This window comes from Hyaena hyaena, unplaced genomic scaffold, assembly GCF_003009895.1.
Source record: "Hyaena hyaena isolate Hyena2069 unplaced genomic scaffold, ASM300989v1 scaffold_76, whole genome shotgun sequence".
NCBI lineage: Eukaryota > Metazoa > Chordata > Mammalia > Carnivora > Hyaenidae > Hyaena > Hyaena hyaena.
The window spans coordinates 3,710,868-3,735,023 of record NW_024080709.1 but is presented as its reverse complement, the minus strand read 5'-3'; the positions used below and the strand labels follow the sequence as shown (position 1 = coordinate 3,735,023).

The 24,156-nt window shown below is 50.4% G+C and overlaps 1 protein-coding gene across 3 annotated transcripts in view; it reads right to left on the bottom strand.

The window, feature by feature from the left end:
• The window catches only part of TXNDC11 (thioredoxin domain containing 11), a 61,004-nt gene that overhangs the window by 3,837 nt on the left and 33,011 nt on the right, over positions 1–24,156 (bottom strand). For 2 of the 3 annotated variants that reach the window (XM_039233627.1, XM_039233628.1), the window contains 6 exons: positions 16,200–16,312; positions 14,022–14,222; positions 7,443–8,205; positions 4,846–4,988; positions 4,425–4,534; positions 1,398–1,478 (listed from right to left, as the gene is read on the bottom strand). In XM_039233627.1, the coding sequence (XP_039089558.1) occupies positions 1,398–1,478; positions 4,425–4,534; positions 4,846–4,988; positions 7,443–8,205; positions 14,022–14,222; positions 16,200–16,312 (1,411 nt within the window). Of the gene's footprint in view, positions 1–1,397; positions 1,479–4,424; positions 4,535–4,845; positions 4,989–7,442; positions 8,206–13,540; positions 13,635–14,021; positions 14,223–16,199; positions 16,313–24,156 lie in introns of those variants that run through there. The other variant, XM_039233629.1, reaches the window with a different exon arrangement.

Sequence of the window (24,156 nt, the reverse complement as noted above, 5' to 3'; positions counted from 1 at the left end):
CCTCACGCCCGACCTCCATCCCACACAGACGAGACTGCTCTAGGGTCCGTGAGTCCCTGGCTGTGCGGCACTTTATTTCTTAGAAGGAAAAAAGCTCATCACAACAATCAGCACAACAGGATGAGTCATGCTCTGTTTTTAGTGCACGATGTGAAGGGACCCTACTACCCCAGGAAGCGTTCCAGCAAAAGTGCCTTGAGATAAAAAGGACAAAACAAGGAAATGATTCCGTAGCTCTGAAGGAAGCACTGTCCCAGAGAAACAAAGAGTACGACAGCTGCTGCCGTGCACAGTACAAGTGAGCACAGGAAATTAAAACAGGAGACATCACCTATGTGAATTAGGAACCTCACTAAAATCATCTGCAAATGCTTTTCCCTATAAAGATACCATTAGAGTTGTGTGACTAGGCCCCTGAGGACCCTTTTGAAAATAAAAGAGAATCGTTTTTTTTTTTTATGTCTTTGTTTTATTTTGAGAGACAGAGACAGACAGCAAGCACGGAGGGGCAGAGAGAGAGAGACACAGAATCTGAAGCAGGCTCCAGGCTCTGAGCTGTCAGCACAGAGCCCGATGTGGGGCTTGAACTCAAGGACCGTGAAATCATGACCTGAGCCGAAGTCAGACGCTTAACTGACTGAGCCACCGAGGTGCCCTGAAAATCTTTTTTTTAAAAAAAGGTAAAGAACATCTCGTTTATCAGGCTTTTAAAGGCCAGGAGTTAATTTCCCTTTTAGCAAAACATCCGCAGCCAGTGTTTACTAACTGCCAAGTTAGGCCAGCCGTCCCCTGTGCTTACGTCCCATCCCTGTCTTTCAGGGCAGCTGCGTAATCACTGAACCCGGGACTCTGCGTACATGGTGTGAGGCACCACGGGGACAGCCCGGTGGCAGAGGGTCACGGCAGTCTGCACACGTGGGGAGAAGGCTCCCTGAATCCCTGGAACAGGGTATGGTGAGGAGAGCCTCCATTTCCAACTTGCACAAGAGACACAAGCCGGTCCTCAGCAGGACTCGGTGGAAACCGACGCGCGTGAAAGCCTGGGGCTCCAGGCTGTCTACCTCCGCATCCACTGCAGGCCCACGGGACCGAGAGGTAAAGGCGCTCTCATGGCCACATTCACACTCGTGAAAACACACTGCAGGAGGGGCGACGTTCTTACCCAAAACCACATCCAACCTGGCGACGCCAAAGCCCTTTTCCCCCTGGCCCCTAATGGCACATTTTTTCCCTTAATGGCACTTTTTTTTAACAACACATTTTATTCAAAATAGTTTAGTAATAGCTAACGATTTGCATTTCACTTCTTTGAAGTCCTTAAACCCCTTTTGCTTTCAGCAAAAGAACCCCATCTGCCCAAATATTGAAAAAAGATTGAAAATACTGAAAAACCTTACCTGTTGCAGGGGAAAAATAAGATGGTCGGGAGACGGTCAACCATAAATTCCCAAGGAAGGTCATTCTGAGATACGTCAATCCTGACCGAAGCAAAGGGAAAGATGAGGACGGGTAAAAAAGATCAGCCCAAGACACTCCAACCTGAAAAACTTTCTCCAGTAACTGAAGATCCTGAAGCATTTTCTGCGGCCATATCGACCATCCCCTCTTAGTGAACGTACTACTAACTCAAGTGGGGTGCAACTCAGGCGAGAAGAACCGATGCTTCCAGAACACGCAACTTTCCACTTAACTTGTGGTGTAGAAGTAACGTGGGACTAAAAATGACCTTTCAAAAAAAAAAGAAAAGAAACCTGACCCGTCAGGAGCGGCCCACCCCGTCACAGGGTAGGGGAAGACAGTTTAATCCCTGAACTAGCTCTGGAAAAAGGAAATCATTGCGCAAAATACATCAAGCCTCTGAAGATGTAAGAAAACTGGAGAATAAAGATCACACTCTATTTTATATTTATATTCTGCACATCTGGAAGGAGGCCACAAAACGTGATTTTCTTAGCAGATTTTAGATTAATTTTCTAATACAGAAAATGACCCACCCTGTGGCTTCTTACTGTTGAAGTAGGTAGTGGTCCCCTGCAGCCGGCACTCAGCCTTCGCCCCCACCCCCAGCCGGCAGGAACTGCTCAGAAGTGGGGGGAAGTAGCCCTCGAAAGAGAGAGCAGAGTGTCGCAGGCCACCATGGCCAGGCGGCTCGGACATCAGTCATCACAAATAACGCATACAAACATGGGGATTTTCTGACTCATTAACTTGATGGAAGTTTTCAGAGAATCACGGGGGCTGCGCGTAAATCAGTGCCACGCGTTTGTCTAAAAGGGTGACCACATCCGAGTGGCTGTGAACGATGCCTGGGAGAGCCTGCCTCGAACGCCAGCGGTCCGGTTTTTAAAAAGCGGTACAGCACACTTTAGTCTATCATCAAATACTTTTCTTCCTCCCAGTCTTTACTCCAAAAACAAGTAAAATCGAAAGGAAAACATTACTGTCAAGCATCACTCCTTTCCGGGAGTCTCACTCAGGCCGGTGTACGCACCCACATGCAGAACTCCTCCATTTCACGCGCTATTCTTGTCAGTTAATTCTATGAAAAGCTACTTCACTAATAAATGAGTGAAAATCCCATCAAACACCCAACGATAACTCACTCAGCTGTGCCTCTACTGTTGGATACAAATAACACTACGGTGAGGGACTAGTTCAGGCTTCTCTGCGAGTCCTAGTTCTTTAATTCCCCGAAGTGAAATTAACAGGGTCAAAAATGTTTGACTCTTTTTGCGATTTCTTACAAATGTTGCTAAAATGCTTTCCAAAAAGGTGATGCCAAGTCACTTATTCTATTAGCTACATCTCACTGTGCCAATTTCACTGCACTTTATCAACACAAGATTCTGTCACTTAAAAGCATCTGTTAATAAGTGTAAACGATACCTCGTTTCTGTTTTAATTTACATTTATTAGGCTATAATTTCCACACGTTTATTTATACTCTCCTCGTCCACGAAAAAACCTATTCAGGCCTTCTCCTCACACAGCAGTCCCTCAGAGCGGTTTCTCCCCCAAACCCCAACTGATCTGTCACGTGGCAAAACCCACAGACAACCGGCCACCCTCACCGTGTCACAGCGCACAGCCCGGCCGCGCCGAGTGCGCACATGAGTCCGGGAGGCCGTCCCCACCACCTGACTCCAGACTGCCCTCTGCGAGTGACACTACCCTGGGTGCCCTGCCTGCATGCGGCCACACAGTACGTGCCCCATCCTCGCTCCGCACCTCACTTCGCACTGGCGGCCTCAGGGCTCATCCACCTTGCAGCAGGTATCAGAGCGTCCTTCCTTCTTCAGGCTGAGAACACTCACTGTGGACAGACCGCATTTTCCTCCCGGCCGCTCCTTAAACCTTTGTCATTTCTTAGGGTCGGGAGTGTGAGCCTCTGATTCTGAATCCTGGGCCCTCACTCACAGGCTGTGTGACTCTGGGGAAGTCACCTAACCTCTCTGTGCCTCAGCCTCCTCCTCAGTCAAGGGAGTGACAACCACGCCTATGTCACGGAGTGCTGGACAAGGAGGCCAGCAGACAGGTACACAGAAACCCTCACGGCGCTGGAAATCAGCTCTCAGAGCAGGCCCAGTGGGGGAGGTAGAGATGCTGTCAAACAGAGCTACTGTCCTTTTGTGAGCCCATTTTCCTTATTTCTTTCGTTGCACGCTTTTCTAGTGCATTCTGTTTATCTGTAATTATTTTTTTTAACAGCTTCACTAAGGAAAGTTTCCATCTCTCAAACTAACAAACACAATAATCTATGTTCTGCTTTTTTCCCTATGATTTAATCTTTGTATTGAATTCTAATCCGTCTGGAGGGCTGAAATCTAAACACCACCTCCTCCCTCGTCCCCCAAACAGCTTAGTACTTATCCAAAAACTCTCATTTGGGGCTTGTTACTACAAAACAATGATTTAAAAACTGTTTTGATTACTACAGAGCCCACACTGGGTACCCACGGAATCAGAAAACCAGAACATGTAGGTATCAACCAGTCGTTCTGCCTAATTTTAGGAGGGAGGAGAGAAGCCAGACCTGGTGGAGGGAGGAGCTTCATGTCCCAGGGCTACTGGCAGCACATCAGGGCCGAGGCCACAGTGCCACAGAACCCCGTGGACACCCTTCCCACGGATTCTGGGGAGTGGGCCGCTGGGGGATGGGCAGGGTTACACTAGCAACCAGGTCAGCACGCCCCACACTCACCCTCCTGTGAATTCATTCCACTGGGACTAAACACACTTGATGCTGCGGAAGGAACACTGAGAACTCACCAGGGAAACGGGTTTCGATGGGGTTTTGCTCATGGCTTTAAGCTGACAACGGACTCACACCCAGTCCTACCCCAGGTTTATGGCAGCGGGCAGACCCTGACAAACCTCACGGCTACAGGGCGAGGAGGGAGGACGGGCGGAACAGGCTTCCTCACCTGGCCACGGTGAGCGCGTCCGTCGGCAGGAGACGAGCCAGCTGGATAAAGACATGATTGAGGGAGGGACAGAAGCCGCACCACTGTGCATAGTAAAGCAGCAACACGTCCTGGGGGAGGGGAGACGGTGGTTACCGGGGCCAGGAAAAGGGCCCCTGCCCTGGTCGTGCTCGGGACCCAGCACGCGGTCAAGACCTGCTGCTCACTGCACCGGTGGGGCTCAACGGGCGCATTTTCAGATGTCCCCGATGCTGTGCCTACCCAAGGACTTCCCGCGGTGAGAGAAGCGCCGTGTCGTGCAGGGAGACCTCCCGAGGACTGACCTGGGCATCACAGCCCCGCATCCGCCCCAGCACCCACAGCTTCGGAAGCTGCCTCGCGAGGGGAGGGCCGGCCTGGGCTTGGCCCCGCCGCTCCGTACCTGTCTTTGAAGGACCACTTCCCAAAAGGTATCCGTTGTCACTTCAGTGATTAAATGCTGAGAAGGGAACTGGGCAGAATCACTTCCAATAAGGTGCCTTTTCAAGGGACTGTAGAGAACGCTGAAGTTTTGAATAAAAGACTCTAAAGAGAAAGAGAACAGGAGATCAGCTCTTGGCGAAGCACAGGGAGAGTAGCTGACCTACTTTACACGCTGCGTTTAGAAACCGGGAGGCCTTCATGGGCTCGCACTCCGAGCGCCTCTCTGACAGGGAAAACCCTGCACGAAGCCGCCTGGGGGCGCCCCAGGTAACTCGGCAGCCAGTGACTGAGGTAAGAAAACACCGTGTGGAGTCAGGTGCGCTAGTATTTACAGACCAGGAATTCTCTTCTTGTCTCACAGGCTGGTCCACAAATAGACACCCGATCAACACGCCACAATCTTGAAGAGATTTCAACCTATGACACTCAGACCTTCAAACAGCCCTGCAAATGCGGCCAACAACACAAGCTACCGGAAGGTGACAGGTGGCGAATGCTTAAGATGGGGAGCTATGGGTTTTGTTTCCTTCAAGTTTCTTTCTTGAAAGTTTAGGAAAAATAAATTCGATTATCTTCAGTGGAAAAACCCATAAAGCTCACCAATAATCCAAAAACCTAACTTGAACCAACAGCTTTCCCCTCCTAACTCCACTGTCTTCACACTACTCGGTGTCCATCTGGCATAGCACCCATCTGCCTGTCCCTTCTCTTTCTTCTCTCTCCATTTCGAGGCCCTAACCAACAGTGGGTGCGCTTTCTGCAGAGGGAGGAGGACGGGAAGAATGTCATGTGCATACTAAAGAGAATTCATCATCTGCATCTGAATAACTTACTTGGCTATATTTCTGAAACAGAAAACCAAAAATTATCTCCTAACCAGAACGAAGCCTAAATTCCAAAACTGCCCGGAAACAGCCGACTTAACAGGCAAGTTTCCAAACCAGAGAGATACAGGTTATTTTTTCACAGGGACCCTGACAAATTTTGTCACCAACTCCAGGGCAAAGAGCTGGGCTGGATGGACATTTCAGAGTAGATGCAGAAGAGGAAAAGAAATCATGGGACGCCTGGGTGGCTCAGTCAGTTAAGTGTCTGCCTTCGGCTCAGGTCATGATCTCACGGTTCATGGGTTCAAGCCCCACACTGGGCTCTGTGCTGTGTATGCAGAGCCTGCTTCAGATCCTCAGTCCCCCTTTCTCCCTGCCCCTCCCCTGCTTGTGCACTCTCTCTCTCTCTCAAGAAAGAAAGAAAGGAAAGAAGGGTGGGAGGAAGGAAGAGGAAGGAAGGAAGGAGGGAAGGAAGGAAGGAAGGAAGGAAAGAAGAGAAAAATGTATCTGAAGAAGCCTTCTTTCAGATTATCCTTAAATTCAAATTGAACACATTTATGAGCTCTTTGAATGCTTATGTATTACCAAGCAGAATTACTTTAAAAAGTGTTAAACAGGCTTGTTTCACTTTAGGAAAACTCAGTACACCAAAACATAACTTCAGAAAACACAAGTCAGGAGTAATTTACAGTATCGACAGAGAATGCAATTCATAGAGCAATAGGTCACAGGTTCCTTTAAACACTCAGGAGCTTCACGTTTATAATAGAGAACTTGGCACAGGAAAAGCATCAGCAGTGACATATGCCTTTCCAAAGGTGTCCCATACAAGAAATGAGTTTCACCAGGGCTTAAAAGAAGACCGATAGAAGGACTAGTATTTAGGGGGCTTTGCGTTTACTCTTGCTTTCATACCCTCTAAAACTTGGAAATGAAAGGTTTCCCTCTCTAACAATTGTTCCTGTCTCATCCAGCCAGCACTGGCTTCCCCGGCGTTGGCAATGAGGCTGAAGCAACACGACTTTTGAGTCCTCACTTCCTCATGTGGACAGCAGGGGAGTCCGTGAAGTCCCGGCAACAGGGCAGCTGGTGTTATTTCCCGCTGCTGACGAGCCCCAAGCTCCCAGATGCTTTCCCAGAATTGGCCCTACCCTCCCCACCCCCAAAAGTGGTTTCTGCTGCTCTGCAACGTGATATTTGTCTGTGACAGCCTAGCACCTAAGGTCATAGCAGCATCTCTCAAGAAGGGACAAACAGCAGCACAACAAATTAGGTCTGGCGGCCTTGACACCTCTACATCCAATCCTGTGAGCCAAAAAGGAGGACGGGCCGTTGTGCGGGTTCAGCGCCTCCTGTGTCAGCCCCCCTAGAAGGGACCCTGCTGTCGGGGCTTATGCTCCTTGGCCCCCGGGACACTCCCACCCATGCGGCTGACTCCATCTCCAAACAGCACAGGCACCGCCAATCTAGAACGCTCAACTCCTACCCTCCCACCCCCAAGGGGGCATGACAAACTTAGCCAAAATTTGGCATCAGGAAGTTTCTGGTCCATTTAACAGAGAAAATGAGCTTCTCTTAAAATTATGACCAGCTGCAGTCAAAAGGATTCAAATGAGCTAAGGGGCTGACATCACCCCACGACCAGGGGTCTGGAGATCCCCGGAGAAAAGTGACCAGTATTAGGTTAAGGGATACGTTTATGCCTGGAGAGGTCAGGTGCCCGCAGTACCTAGGGTGAACTTCATAAGAGCTTGTTTCGGATCCAAGATATAGTGAGACTCTTCCTTCACGTCAACGATCGCGGCAAATTCCTTGACGCGGGCGGCGCTCGGAGCCCCCAGCCTCTCTGCGTACAACCAGAACAAGTTTGAATCCAGAAGGTAGATGTTCAGGGTCTTGTTGGTCCTGCAGCTGAGGCCTGTGAAGCGCGTGCTGCTCGCGCCCACTTCGGGGAAGAGACAGCTGTTCTCCTCAATGTGAGGAACCGAGCCTGGGCCATGGGCCTCGCATTTCTTCTCGAGGGGAGAAAACGCAACGGCCGGGGTCTCAGAGGCAGCCCGGCCAGAAGCAAGGCAGCCCGTCACGGCCCTGCCCACAGCCCTGCAGCACGCGCTGTAGTAGCTGAAAGGGCTGTAGGAGCTCAGGAAGTTGCTGCACGCGAAGCCATGCGGCGCCCCGTGGGAAAAGGTCTGCTCCTTGAGGTAGAAAGAGTCCAGAGCCGCCGCCACCTGGGAAGAGCTGCAGCGGGGCGCGCCGGCAGGCGGGGGCCGGCCGCCGCCCGCGGTGTGGCTGACGCACAGCTCGCAGACGCTGTGGGTGCCGGGGGCGGCGCGTCCCGGGGGCAGCAGCACGCTGTTGCAGCAGAGCCGGGCGGGGGGCTCGGGGGCCAGAGACGTGAACGGCGGGGTGTCCACTCGCCGCAGGTGCTGAAGGAGCCGCTCCACCACCTGGTCCGCGTGACAGTTGCGGTACTCCAAGGCCACTTGGGTGATCTGAAACACAGGGCGGAGCTCATGAGAGGCGAGGCAGGCGAGGGCCGGGCTGCAGGCCCGCACAGCATCCTAGCGGGGCTCCCGAGGAGGAGCCTGGCCGAAGCACCGCGTCCAACAGGAAGCTGTCCTGCCAAAAGCTACGAGTAAAGACGCCTGGGTTACCTTCCCGAACACGTGACTAGTAACAGTGAACCAACCGTGCAGACAAGGGGCCGGAGAGGCAGACGTCTCCGGCTCCATCTGCCACGCTACACGTGTCCGGGCCGTCGAGGTACCAGCAAGGCGTGTTCAATGTCAATCCCAGGCGAGCGCCCCTCCCAGTGCGTCTCTGCCCCTCCGCCCCGCACACACTAGCAGCCTCAGCACTTGCCCAGCACCCAAGCGGGCCACGGTGTTTCATGGCATCCGTGTCTCCAGATAAACTCACACCTCACTGGGGGCTCCGAACATAGCCTGCTCCAAGCCACACTCATCAGTCATGCCTTCCCACAGCCTCCTCCTCCCCGGGGCCGCCCAGTCTGGGCAAACAGCACCATCGGGGGTGGGGGTGGGGGGTGTGTGGGGGAGATGATCATGGAGTTCCAGCCCCAGCCTCCGGCGCAGCCACCCGCGGGTGGCTTCGAAGCGGCCAACACGAAGCGGGCCCCTTCCTTTGCGTCCCCAGGGCCACTGCCTCAACTCGGGCCCTCAGTCCTCACAGACCCCCAGCACTTGCTCTCCCCTGCCTGACTCAGCCTCCACACCACTACCATTCATTTGAAAACTACAACCCCAAGTACGTCACTCTTCTGCCAAATGACATTCGATGGCTCCCTACTACCCAGGGACTAAAACCTACCACAGCCTGGCCTGAGTCTGCCTCTCCAGTGTCGCCCCACCCTCCCCTGAGTCCGGGCCAGGCCAGGACCTCCTTCATGTGACAAACCTCAATACTGTCCCCAAGACCCAGCGTCAAGGCAGCTGCTTCAGTAAAGTTACCACCACCGTAAAGAGGTAGGTTCCTCATCTTCAGGGTCCCAAAGCCCTTCCCACGGTCCCCCAAGTGTCTGCCAAGACCCCCTCTTCCTCACAAGCTCACGGGCCCTCACAGGACCCTCCTGATTACCCTGTTCTCCCCAGGACCCAGCACAGAGCCAGGCACATAACAAATACCCAAGAAACATCTGGCATCTCGGGGCGACATACACATTCCTGCTTCCTGGGGAGATTAATCCCTTTACCCTCACATCAGTATCAGCCTGATCAGATTCACATTTCGGGGCACCTGGGTGGTTTGGTCGGTTAAGTGTCTGACTTCGGCTCAGGTCATGATCTCACAGCCCTGAGTGCAGCTCTGTGCTGACAGCTCAGAGCCTGGAGCCTGCTTCAGATTCTGTGTTGCCCTCTCTCTTGCTACCCCTCCCCGACTCAAGCTATCTCTGTGTCTCTCAAAAATAAACATAAAAAATATTTTTTCTTAAGATTTACATTTCATTCTAAGACTCTATTTTCATATTAAATACCTTTCACTTACCCACCCGAGTTTCACAAGAAAAGCAAGTCATAATCCAAAGGCATTTACTCCATTTACTCTCTAAATGAGACGTGTGCGCTAACTTGGAGCAAATGTGCCAGCTCATTAAAAGGTGTTAAGTCACTCAGGACTTTGTTTCATTAAAGTCTGTGTGTGTGTGCGTGCGCGCGCGTGCACACATGGGCGCACACACACGCACATGTGTACAAGTACTTAACAAGTACTTTTCCAATTTCAAAAAACCTCCAAATTTTTATACGGTATTTATATAGACAGTGTTAATTCAAGACATATGTATTCGTACAGAAAAAGCCTTGAATAATTCTTGGGCATAAAAAAAAAAAGATCCTTTTAGATGATACACCAGTGTTTTACTTACTTCCACACACAAAAACCTCTCAACCCTTTCTGGATACGGCTCTGAGAGCACATTACACTAACGAGGTCAAGTCTACAGGACCCCTGAGGAGCCCAGCTAGCCCCCAGCCCCACCTCAGTACTGGTTTACACTCAAAGACACACCAGATCACTACTCCCACCCCTACCCCCCAACCCCCAGAAAACCCCACAAAAATTGAAGTATTTTCAAAGTCCAAGCAGGAGCATACTAAGGACAAAATTCCTGAAAATGTCTTTTTCCTCATCTCTTTTTCACAACATTGCTCATAAGCAGAGCAGTCACGTAAAGGATACTTTTCTTTATATATTTTTTATTAAAACAATTTTTTTAATGTTTATTTTTGAGAGAGAGAAAGGGACAGCGTGCAAAGAGGGGAGGGGCAGAGAAAGAGACACAGAATCTGAAGCAGGCACCAGGCTGTGAGCTGTCAGCCTGACGCGGGGGGTCAGCCTGACGCGGGGCTCAAACCCACAGATCATGAGATCATGACCTGAGCCAAAGTCGGGAGCGCTCAACTGACTCAGCCACTAGATGCCCCAAGGATATTCAATATTTAATTGAAGAAAATAATTTGGAGGCACCTGGGTGGCTCAAAAGGTTGAGTATCTGACTTCGGCTCAGGTCATGATCTCACAGTTTCTGAGTTCGAGCCCCGTGTCATGCTCACTACTGTCAGCTCAGAGCCTGCTTTGGATCCTCTGTCTCCGCACGCCCCCCCCCAACCCCTCCCCTGCTCGCTCTGTCTCTATCAAAAAAAAATAATCATTGAAAAAAAAGAAAGGAAACTATCATGTATAGAGTAATGCTCTTAAAAAGTGAGGAATTCTCAGGGCACCTGAGGGACTTAGTTAAGTGTCCAACTTTGGTTCAGGTCATGATCTCACAGTTTGTGGGTTCAAGCCCTGCACAGGGGTCTGTGCTGACAGCCCAGAACCTGGAGCCTGTTTGGGATCTGGTGCCTCCTCCTCTCTCCCTGCCCCTCCCCTGCTCACGATACTCTTTCTCTGTCTCAAAAATAAATAAACCATAAAAAAAGTAATAATAAAAAATAACAAGTGAGGAATTCTTAGTTTTTCTTCTGTAAACTGAACTGGTTTATACTTTTATATTCTTTTCACACAATGGGTGGCTTTGAAAATCCAAGTCCAGTTCCATCTTGCATGTGGATTGCTTCATGTTATATTTAATTTCACATGAACAAGGAAAATGTGGCAATAACTTTAAATGTGTGTGCTGTAAATACTTTCTTCCATTTTCTTGAATCAGACAAATGTTTAAGTCCCAATAAGATAGCCATGACTTTGCTCATCCGACTCCCACGCTGGGAATGCCTCAAAGCAGTGCTGCTCGAGCTAAAAACAAATCACTGGGTCATGTGATAATAAGCACAGTGAGAGGTCTCACGAGCCCTCCAGGACTCACTCCAGGGATGCAAGGGGGTCAGTGGCCCGACACCGTGTGCGGTGCAGGCCGTGTTCTCCGGCCTGGGGAGTGTGTGTGTGTGTCAGCAGCTGCCGGTCCTGGCCCGCAGCTCACAGGGGAACGGCCACACGGCCATGGGCTTGTGTGCCCCCCAGCATGGTCCCCGCCATGTGGGGAGAACCCCGACTCTACCACCCTCGCTGTCCGCCACTTCTCTCTGCTCAACAGCCAGTGAGCTTCCCGCCTGCCACTTCCCATCCCCACCACCATCCAAGTTCAGCATTTCACATCTTCCTGCTTTCCTGGAACACGACTGCCTGGATGAGGTGAGTAACAGTAGCACACAGGGGCGCCTGGGGGGCTCAGTCGGTTAGGCGGCCGACTTCACCTCAGGTCATGATCACACGGCTCATGGGTTTGAGCCCCATATCGGGCTCTGGGCTGACAGCCAGCTCATAGCCCAAAGCCTCCTTCCAATTCTGTGTCTCCCTCTCTCTGACCCTCCCCCTCTCATGCTGTCTCTCTCTCCCTCTCTCCCAGAAATAAATAAAAACATTTTTAAAAAATTTAAAAAACAAAACAAAAACAGTAACACACAGCTCTGCTGACATCTCTCCGTGGTCAGCAAGGCTCTGACGGCCACGATTAATCCTGATGTCCTCAAAGCAGCACCCAAGGGCTTCTCCTCTTCAGGCTTTCTATCTGTGGCTTCTCCAACCAGCCCTTTATGGGGCCCACACAACCTGCACTACATCTTAGCACTAACCCGCAGCAACCTCCCTTCCTCTGTGCCTCTGTTCAGGCTTCTCCTTCCCTTGAGTTTGCCTCAACATCTCATCAACATCCTGGCCACCCAGAAAGTCTGTCCCAAGTACCTGCCCTGCCCACAGCCTCTCCCAACCTCAGCCCTGCCCAGCTGCCAGGTTCCTGGGACACAGCTCTCTCTCCTCCAATTCCTCCCGATCCGAGCCTGGGGCTGAGCTTCCCGGGCCTTGATTTGGAAGCAAGCTCTACTTCACAAGCCCCTGGGGACAGGAGAGCAAGGCGGTGTCTTCTCCAGCCTTGTCCCCCATGACTCACTGACCTAAAACAAAGAAGGAAATGTACCGCACACAGCACTTTGCTTGCCTAAGGAGTTCATAATACTGGTAAGCCGCCCGCCATCTGGTTCTCGCCAAGCCCAGCCATACGCTGAGGCTAGGGGGTCCATTCACCTTGCAGGGACACCCTGAGCCTTGAGGAAAGGAGCCACAGGCAAACTCTGACACTACAAGAAGGCCTGGCCATCGACGGGGGAACGGGGGGGGGGGGTGGGGGGGGGAAGGCAGAAAAGCAAGGGCCTTCCTAAGGCCCTAAATCCCACCACAACCCCCTGAACAGAGGAATGGAGCTCCAGTCCCAAAACATCACCCCAGCCAGGACCCTGACCAGCCCAAACCAGACCAGACAGAATTCTCCAGAAAGAAATTTTAAAAGTTAAAGATCCAAAACCAGAGCTAACATGTTGGTTGCACATCCCACCTTTTCTGCAAACAGCCTAAGGCTCTTACTGTTCGAGGCAGTGAAAGCCAAGTAGTTCTGGAGAGTGTCTCAGTCCATAAAATACCTGAGCATGAGAAGGTTTTGTTACATCGGGCCCCCCAAATCAGATGAGGGGAAACATGGCTGTCTAGCTTCTGTGCTCCCTTCCTCTGATCCAGTGCAGCCGCAGGGCTCATCATGTCCACAGACAGGCTCCAGAGGAGCAAGGTCAGGGATCTGGCTGGGCAAGAGTCCCGTCTCCCTGCTGCTTCCGGGCAGACCATCAGGCTCACCGGAGGGGCTCGGGTGTCACACCGGCTGTCTGAAATCGGTTCTGGCCAATTAAGGGATCCTTGAGGGAAGGAAAATATAACACCCCCCTCCCCCCCGGTAAATCCAATTTAGCAATCCCAGGCGCTCCCTGGTAACTGTCACTGCTCTAAGTGCCTCCAAATGATCCACGTAGAAAAGAAACTCACACCCAGAGAGTGAGTGCAGCAGCTGAAACCGGAAAAGCGGGCGGAGGGGCAGAGACTCCCAACAGCGGTGCTCTTTGAAACCCGCTCTGGCTGCCTGCGCGACAGGAAAGGAAAGGCTCCGAGCAACGAGGGAGCCCAGGGTCCCCACCGGCGCTCCTGGCTGCCGGCTGAGGACAGTCAGGGCCCGCGGGCAGGCGTCCCAGAGGCCACAGCCGCCCACGCCACCGGCCGGCCCCTCTCTTCCCCTCCCGAACCGGTCATCACAGCGAGAGGGACATCAGGCCCTCCCTGGGGAGGCGTGGTTTGGGATGGCCGTCCCCACCGACTCCCCCCCCCCCCCGCCCGAGCGGCCGTGGCCAGAGGCCGCGGCGGACCCTGTCCGGGCACGGGGAGGGAGTGTGGCCGGGCGGCAAGCCCTCGGGGTGTGGGGCGGGCGGTCCCCTGCGCACGCGGTTCTGCTGCTCCTCACGGGGCCTCTTACCTCATCCACTAACGGGTGGCTGTCGGCTAGGGGATCGAAAGGCAGGAACACGAGCAGCGCCGGCCCTTTCTTCAGCTCGTTGTTGAGCAGGAGGCTCTTGCCGCCGTGTGGCCGCAGCCAGCGCAGCAGCGCCTCGCGGTTCTCCAAGGCCCACTTGTGGATGCTCTCGGCCGTGTAGTTGGCGGCCTCCCCGGGAAAGACCTGCGGAGGATGACACGGGGCGGGTGGAGGCAGGGCGGCTCAGGCCCCACCCGCCCCGTCCCCCCATGCCCGCGTACAGCAGGGAGACCCGGGCTGCCCCCCCCACACACACACAGCAGCCCTGCACAAGCGCTTGCGAAGGCAGGAGTGGCCTCGAGAAGTGACCGTCACATCCCAGAGCCCTCTGGCTCCCCTTAGACGGACCCACCCCCCAGCGGAGCGCTGTCCCTATCTTCCGCCCTGGCCAAGGGGACCTATTTCATCTTACTGGGTTCTCAGAGAAGCAGCAGTGAATGCCCAAGGGAAGAGAAAATACCAAGTCAAGGATCCCTTGGACTTTTACACTGCTTCCTCAAAGATCGGCTCATACGGGCAGGAGCCATGCCCCGCCAGGCCAGGGGATTGTATCTGCTTTGGTCACCTGGAGCCCCAGGGACTAGAAGAACAAATATTTGAACGAATCCACGAATGACCTAGAACTTATATCAGGACACAGATCACGCTCACATGTACGGAATGAAGGCAAGAGACACTAAGATTTTTTGTGCTTTTTTTCTGTAACAACCAAAGTATGTCAACATAAAATTATTACTGAAATTCCAACAATACGAATCACTGGGTTTTAAACAAACCTCCCAAATTTTTTTGCAGTGCTTTGGAGGGTTCCACAAAGTGAGATATTTTATAATCTCCAAAGCAGAGACTTAAATTGCCTCGTGACAAAGACCTCCCCGGCCTGTTTAAAATACCGGTGTCCCAGTGATACTGCATTTGATAAAAGGAATTCTGCTGTTCCACCAACCAACCAACCAACCTTAGAAACTACACACCCGATGCAGTAAAACCCAATGTATCTGTGAGCGCCATTCTCAGCACCCTGCTTTCTCTTCTCTACTGTAAGCTCCTTGCTCCGTGCCCTCCCCTGTAAATGCACCCGCCGCGCGCTGGCGGTAAGAGGCGATGGAGGAGAAGGGCACGCGGGGAGAGCAGCGGAAGTCAGAAGCTCAGACGGAGGCACGAGAAGAGCGGGAGAGAAACCACCACCGCAGGGTCCTCCATGTGGGCCGGCGGGAGTTTGAAAAACATACCCAAACCCAGTATGTGCATTTCTATTTGGAAAGCACAAAAATCCATTTGACTTTCAGAATACGAACTACAAGAAATAAAGCAGAGCATCTGGCCTATGAGGGACCTGCGGAAGCCAGGGGGACTGGCCCCCAAGGGGGCCCCCCGGGCGTGAGACTCGCGCACTGGGCCGAGGGGAGCACGGGTTGAACAGGCCGCGGACAGGGGCTGCAGGGACATGGGCCTCCGCTCACACGGTCAGTGAAGTCAGACAGAAAACAGGTAAGAACAATAAACTCTCAGTGCTGGCACTGAGGAAGCAACGATAAAAGAAGAGGCACAGGATTAAGCGGGACGCAGGCCAAAAGCTTAGAAACAGCGGAGGGGGGCTGGCCCACCAAGAGGCAAGGAAATCAGGGAACAAAGACGACCAGAGAAAACAGAGGCTCTGTCGCCTCGGTTAACTTAACAAGAACTTCAAAATCCGTTTCCTCAGCTACGGAGAAAAGCATGTCACATCAGTACTCCTGACGAGCGGCACAAATGAACAAGCGATGTCCTCGCCTGATGGAAGCTTAACCTCCAAGGACATGGGCCCAGAGCACCAATTCTCCAACAGAATAATCCTGCCGTTGCACCCAAGGAGGAAAACTAATGAGGCCGTGCCAAAATCGAAGAACATAAACAAAGAATTTCTAGATGTTACATTCCAGAGCCCTCTAACGCCTGGGTTCCTAACTGGGGACCAGGGCTCGAGAGCGGGGTTGTCGAAACTCTAAGTTTCCACATAAAATCATGTACACTTTCCTAGGGTGAGTGCCCACAGATTTTATCTAATTCTCAAAGAAGTCCATGACCTAGACAAGGTTAAGAACCACTGCGCTAATATAAATGTGATTTCAAAATACTTACAAGTGATGTGTTGAAATGTCTATGTAAATACACACTTCCAGAGTGTACTAAGGATACCAGTTTCGCAAGATGTTTATTTGTGATAACCCCAAATCGTACTGTTCCTAGGTAATCTGAAACAGAAAATGTTCCTTTATTAAAGAAAAAGCCTATGCCTTAAAACAACCACAAAACCCAATAATCAAGTCCTGCTGCACAAATTCCCCAGAGCGAAGCTCTTTCTGGCCACGTGCCTAAACAGAGTGGGAGCATGAGCTGGAGGAACCTCCCCCTCAACCCACCTCGCGGGTCCCCCGGAGTTACGTCCCTGACAATCACCCGCACTCTGTCTCCCTGCGATGGTCTCACCTGCTACCCGGTTCCCCTCGCTGGGTCCCGCCAGAGGGCCCAGACGCTGCTGTGTGTGGACACTTCCATGGCTGGCCTCTCATCGTTCAGATGTCAACTCCAGCCCCACCTCCTCCTAGAAGCCTTCCCCGACCACCCCGCCTCAATGCAAACACTTAGAGGGTGAAGTCTGTAATGAGAACCGGGGGCTTCCTCCCCACTCAGGTAGTCTCTCTACCACGACTCTATTTTTTTATAGCACTTACTAACATCTACATAATCTGCTTGACTTGTTTTTATTTTCTTCAGTCCTGCTTCCTCTGAACTTCTGTGAAATTAGGAAACTGGTTTACTGCTATTACCCCAGCACGTGTAGCAGGGCCTGGGCATATTAAGAGCTCAATAAATACTGGCTACACGAATGAATGTAGCACGAACAAGGAACTCATACAAGTTAATACGAAAAAGAAAGCAATTCAAAATGGGCAAGCCAAAGGAAAAAAAGTAAAAGGCTTAGAAGTACATGAAAATACACTCAACTTCCCTCTTTCAGAGGAAAGCAAATTAAAACAGGACACCCCTTCCTACCCTCCAACTGTCCCAAACTTGAGACACGGGAGGTACCAAGCATGGTGAGCGGTGGAGAGCTGCTACCCAGCCACGGCGCTGGTGGGAGGCGGGAAGCGGCCTCCACCTGCGACCGCAGGGAGACGTGGACACAGGCTGCGGCCCGCTGCTTCTCCACACACGTGCACCCACAGTCACGCGGAAGGACAGTCACCAAGAAATACTCTGCAGATGTTAAAAACATGGGGCAGGGCTATCTACACAGTAGGAACATCTTCTAGAGACATATGCGAGTGAAAAAGCAAGCTACAAGATAAAGTACACCTATTTATTTAAAAGGGTGGCTCAATCGGTTAAGGGTCCGACTCTTGGTTTGGCTCAGGTCATGAGCTCATGGATCCGTGAGATCGAGCCCCGTGATGGGCTTGGCGCTGCCAGCAGGGAGCCTGCTGGGCGTTCTCTCTCTCCTTCTCTCTCTGCGGCCCCCGCCCCCCACTTGTGCTGTCTCTCAGAATAAAAAAAATAACTCACACCTTATAAAACAACATATATTTTTTTCCTATGGGCTCCTATGTTTAGAAAAGTATAAAGACTCCAAAAAGATAAGAAAAATAGTTGGGGAGGGGGGCTCAGGGGAAGAGAGAAAAGAAAGAGTAAGCTTTCTTTCCTTTTCCCCAAGGAGAACACATAGTATTTGTATGCCTAAAAATGAACTAAAATATCTAGTAATAGTGGAGAGCTAGTGGATAAGATGATGTAGGAAAAGGTACATTCTTTCCTACCTCCTTCCTGCTTTATTAGCTGTTAAATAAGACACGTTTAACTTTAAACGTTACCGAGTTATATCCACGCAGTCAAAATGTAACAACGCTAAGGCTCTAACACAGGAGCTTCTAGCTGCAGCCCCCTCTCTGGCAGTGGTGCCGTCTTCCTCTCAGACAAGGCTCCTCTCAGACAAGGCAGGAGCGGCAGGGAGGAAGCGGGGACGGCAATCCCCGACGCCACATTGTGGACAATCTTTCCCGCAAGTCTGAGGAGTTTAAAACAGCACAAAACCAGGGCACCTGGGTGGCTTATGCAATTAAGCATCCGACTTTGGCACAGGTCATGATCTCACAGTTCGTGAGTTCGAGCCCCGCACCGGGCTGTCTGCTGTCAGTGCAGAGCCTGCTTCGGATCCTCTGACCCCTCTCTCTGCCCCTCCCCCACTTGTGCATGTTCTAAGAAATAAACAAACGTTAAAAATAATAATAAAAAAATAAAATGACACGAAACCAAAGAAACACTGGAAGAATAAGTCAGAAACAACGGAGATTGGTTACATATGGAAGGAAGGGGGGCCGGGGCAGGAAAGGAGAGGAAACGGGGTTCCGGAGAACAGGGGTGAGGCAGCCTGGCCCTCTCCTCACCCCTGTGTGTGTCAGCCCCTCAGAACCAAAGCATGGTTCACGCCCTTCACATACTCAGGAGCTAAAATCATGAAACCAACCACAGCGTGGGGGAGCCGACATGGAACACAAGCCCTAACAGACAAGCCCGTCGCTCCACAGGAGGGTAGTTAAGAACGGAGTCACAGCACAGTATCGGACTAAGCTCTATGAATCTAAAGACGAGCTAGGATTCCCAGGGTGGGCGGGCCAAGTTCTGCAGTAATGGAGAGCTATACTCCGGGGAGGGGCTGGCGTCAGAAGGAAGCAGTACAAACCTACAGCTTTTCTCACACGCGCACACACGCACGTAACAGAGGCAGAGCTACAGATGTCCACACACTTGTGGGTATAAACACATACATGTCGTAGCTTTCCCTGCTGAAAAGGCCTCCAAGCTATGACACCTCATACCACAGAGCACACCCAGCACCCAGATCTTGGTTTCTGAAGGCCCATTCTTCAGTAAGAGAAACCAGGGCTCCCTGGACAAGAAGCTAATTCCGGAGCTGAGGCAAGGCAAGTACAAAAGGAGATGGAAACGTTTTGTGCCACAATGAAGGCGTGCTCGTAAAAGGATGAAACTTGTTCAAAGGACATAGGAGCCAACCCGAGATGCTCCTAATGGTGAAGGCTGGAACTATCTGAGCAACAAAATAAATAATGAGCGCTACTCCTGAAAAGTGTCAAGGTCGAACAAGACAAGGGAAGACTACAGAGTTCTCACAGGTTGGAGGAGACGAAGGAGAAAAAAGAATTTTATGTGATGTGGGATCCCAGATTGGATACTCGGACAGAAAAGAAACAGTGAAAACACAGGAAAAATGCAAATGAGGTCTGTGGCTCAGTTGCTAATACTGTACCAGGTCACCTGGGGGACTCACTTGGTTAAGCATCTGACTTCGGCTCAGGTCAAGATCTCAGGGTTTGTGGGTTCAAGCCCTGTATCGGGCTCTGTGCTGACAGCTCAGAGCCTTGAGCCTGCTTCAGATTCACTGCCTCCCGCCCTCCCTCTCTCTCTCTCAAAAATAAACACAAGTTAAAAATTTTTTTAAGAAAAAAAATAAAATCATAATACCACACCGATGTTTCTTTCTTAGTTTTGGCCCAAGCACCTGTATAACAAATGGCTATATAATATGTAAACACTGGGGGAAGCGAGGTGAAGGTAGAAAATTGAGGAACTCCCTGTTCTATTTCTGCAACTTTTCTACAAGTATAAAATTAGCTCAAAATTTGAATTTTAACGAATGGCATAACATGTAAGTTCAGACCCCAAAGCTGTCAGAAGAGAAAGCGGGACGTTAAGAGAGGGTGTGGACCGGTAGAAGATACCAGGATCCAAGAGAAGGCTAACTCCTGGTGGACGGCCACAGCTAAGGAGAGAAGGAAGGAAGGAAAGAGGAGGCAGCCAGTGAGGAAATGGATCTGAAAGCCCGCCAACACCAGCAACATGGTTTCCTGGAGCAGAGGAATAAAAAGCGACAGCCGCCCCCAAAGCTGAAAAGGCCCATTCAGAGCCCTGTTTCACAGCACTAAAAGGACTGGACAGGCTGCCCGCACACAGCACAATCTCACAGGCCCGGACAGATCACAATTTCAGAACTTTATTTTTCACACATACAGAGATCTACAAAAATCACACATCTACGTTCAGTACCTGTGTATAGCAGAAATCTTGCCAGAAGCAGCAGCTTAAATGTGCACTCTCCTGTGTACAAAGAGTGCCTGAATTAGCAGAGAAGTTTAGAGTGTTAAGAAAGACACACAAAAAACCACTCCTCGTCTCCACATGCAGAACATTTTCTGTGAAGTAGGACTCCAAGGCTTTCCACAGTAGGAGTCTCTGTCATTTATAAAATTAGAGTAGTTTCGGGGGCGCCGGGGGGGCTCAGTCAGTTAAGTGACTTCAGTGCAGGTCATGATCTCATGGCTCATGGGATCCGGCCCTAAGTTGGGCTCTGTGCTGGCAGCGTGGAGACTGCTTGGGATTCTCTCTCCCTGCCTCCCTGCCTCTCCCCAGCTTGTTTGCATGCACTCTCTCTCTCAAAATAAATAAACTTAAACAAATTTAATTAAATAAACAAATTCGGAATAATGCTCTCCCCTCCTCTACCAGAAGGTCAAACAATGACATACATGATCATATTCAATTAATTTTTAAAAAGTTTGAAGTCTGCAGTTCCCACAGCTGGTCATACAGGCAACTACGTAGGCCAAGGTGGCCACAGCGCAAAGACTGGCCCATTCGCCGCTTGCTGCAAAAGGTGCTGAGCCCCCGGCGTCAGGTGGCTCGGCTGCGAGGCAGCCCACGGCACACACAGCCACCATGTGGGTCCCTGCACCACATCGCGGTTTGCGTGCTCTCAGTGATCAATACTCTTACGCGGATTCGTTAGTCGTACCTACTACCTTCAGCACCTAGCAATCTGCCCACGCTATCTTTTGAGGCTGGGATTCTCTGCTGCTGATGGGAAGCTCCACCCCTGCATCCCGCACTACTCCCCCCTAGCATGGCTTCTGCTGACCTTCCTGTGCCTTCCATCTTCCACTGTCATCCTTTACCTCTTGGCAACCACCAAGGCCGCACTGAGGATGGAAGAACCTGAAATTCCATCTGGTTTCTGCTCAGATCCATCTGGCTCACTTGTGATCTCTGGTTTACATCAAGGTTTTTGTTTTGGGGCTTTTGCATAATGTTTTAATATCAGAGTACTTTATTTTGCTTAAAACCATGTGCCCTAAGTTCCATTTTTAATATTAAAACTTCAGTTTAGTATCATGGTAAAGCACACACACACACGGAGGGAAGAACTACCTCAGGGAGGCAAAAATGTTAAAATTCTCAAACATTCTAGAAGGAGTAACAACAGCTTCTTTTGTTAGGAAAGAGGATAGATTTTTAATGGTTTTGAAATCAATAAGGCATCTGCCCCCAGTACAGTTTGACAACTCACACCCCCTAATAACAGGTCGTCAGGAGCACAAATCTGAAACACCTAACCCAGGGGTGTGCTTGCCGGGTGCTCAGCAGCCCCAGAAAAACTCGCGTCGCCCTGGGACACCTGGATAAGAGGTGTGTACAGAGCGGCAGAGTCCCACGGGGCAGCCACACACTACTGTGACTAACAAGCACTTGAACTATGAGCAAGTAAGCGACTAGTTTTCTCTTTGATATTAATTTTAATGCAATACTCAACTCAGTCACTGGACAACTATTACAATATATAAAACAACGTGGGATATAAATCTTTTCCACTGTAACTTTCATGTAATCTAAGCACAGATTAAGTATTTCCAATGAAAATCCAGCAGCTGAATTGAGATATGCTTTTAAGTGCAAAAGCGTAAAGGACTTGGTTCAAAAACTATATATAAAATATCTCAATAGTTTTTATATTGACTGCCTGTTGAAATGGCAATAATTTGGATACACTGGGTTAAATTAAATGTATTATTTTATATACATAAGTTATTTTTATCAGTTTCTTCTTAACTTAAAAATACTTTTTTTAAAATGTTTTTATTCATTTTTTTGAAAGACAAAAAGAAACAGAGCATGAGCAGGGGAGGGGCAGAGAGAGAGGGAGATAGAGTCCAAAGCAGGCTCCAGGCTCCAAGTTGTCTGCACAGAGCCTGTCACGGGGCTTGAGCCTGTGAACCGTGAGACCATGACCTAAGCCGAAGTCAGGCGCTTAACAGACTGAGCCACCCAGGCGCCCTTAACCAATGAGTCTTAAAAATGGTCAATGATCTGGGAAGGAGACCTAAGAGAATTTCTCACATTTTTTCCCCCACAAAAATGCCTTCAACAGTAGAGGACAATTATTTTTAAACACTTTAAGTTTATTTATTTACTTTTGAGTAAGTGAGAGAGAGACAGAGGCAGAAAGAGAATCCCAAGCAGGCTCCACACTGTCAGTGCAGAGCCCGATGTGGGGCTCGAACCCATGAACTGCAATCAAGAGTCAGACACGTAACCGACTCAGTCACCCAGGTGCCCCAATTACTTTTATTTTAAAATATTTTTATTTTATTTTTAAAAGTGTGTCCGTATCTCTCCTTCAGGAAGGAAAAGGTGGGTCTCCAGATCTCGTGACTCTAGGTATAAACTGCTGAGCTCCTGAAATGAATTCTCCCTCAGCAGCCTGGAGCTAACCGCCCCCACGCGCTGCACAGGAAGGTGCCCAAGGATACCCTGAAAGAACGCACAGAAGCACAGGCGCTGAGCAGTGCGGACACTATTCTGCCAGGCCCGGCCACGTGCTGACCAGGGGACATCTGTGTGAGCTCACCTGCCAGGGCTCATGGAGCAAAGTCGAGTATCAGGTCAAGAACAAGACCCATAAAGAGAACTGATGACAAATACAGCATGCTACCTCAAAACTAACAGCACTGGATTAAGTCATGTGGCTTAACCAGCATGGCTAGGAGGTCACGGAGTCCCTGGGAAACCTCTCTGGAGTCTGCGTTCTGGAAAGCAGGGACATTCCAAAAGGCAAACCTGCATCATAGTACCTTCCACCCTGGAAACGACCCTCGTTTTACTCTGCACTCTGTCATATTTTTTAACTTCTGCTCTCCCAGTCTTCTTTCCAAGGTTTTAGACGAGGCAGAAAAAAAGGGAAACAGTAAGACTATGTAAAAAGGAATAACCACCCCCTCCCGTTATTCATCATTTACAGAGTGATTCATAATTATTCAAGGGATGACTTCCCACATTTCCAATAAAACATTCACCCAAATGAAAAAACCTTCAAAGAAATGTAACAGATCACAGAAATGTTTGTTTTCAACATATGAACTATAGCTATTATTTGCATTTTGTCCCTAGAAACGTCACCTTGAGATATTTCAAAAGTCAATATAAGGCACGAAGCAATTATCTAGAGATTAATCTGGTGCTGAGCGCCCCAGATCACAGCACGCACACTCCAGTGCCTGCCACGATGCTGCTAAATGCTTCGCCGTGACTTCTAATTTCTCGTGAATTAGGGAGGAGAGCTAGATACACACATCAAGAGCACTAACACCTGCACCCCTCCGTCCTCTCTTTTAACCAAAGCACAATATGACATGATCAATTCCAATACTTTGCTTGTGTGTACTTCAATTAAACTCCTTTCTGTTCTGACACGTTCAGGGAAGGAATGACTTCACAGAAGAAACGCACCGGCTTACAAATCCCTCCGCCATCCCCGTGTAGGCTGCCCTTTGGTCTAGCACAGGGGCCATTCAACAACCTTCCCCACATATAAAAACAATTCTTAGCTCCCAGGCCCACAAAAACAGGCCAAGGTGCATTTTCAAGCTCAAATGTCTCTTAGGGGCAGCCAGCGCAAAGCTCCCCCATCTTATAGACGGGGACCCTGAAGACCAGTCGGAAGCAAGGACTGGGCAGGCCCGGGTCGCACAGGGCACCTGCCACTAAAATGACTCATTAGGAGACTCGGTCCAGACCCATGGGAACTTCGTGCTGGGAAGACACTAATAAAGCTCAAGGGAAAATCAGAAAACAATGCTGGTTGCCGAGTGGGAACACAGCCAAATAGTGCAGCAGGAGCTCCAGGAAGGGAGCTGGTGGGATGGAAAGCTCCACTTCACGTCCCTCACGTGCCACACGCAACATTTCCACG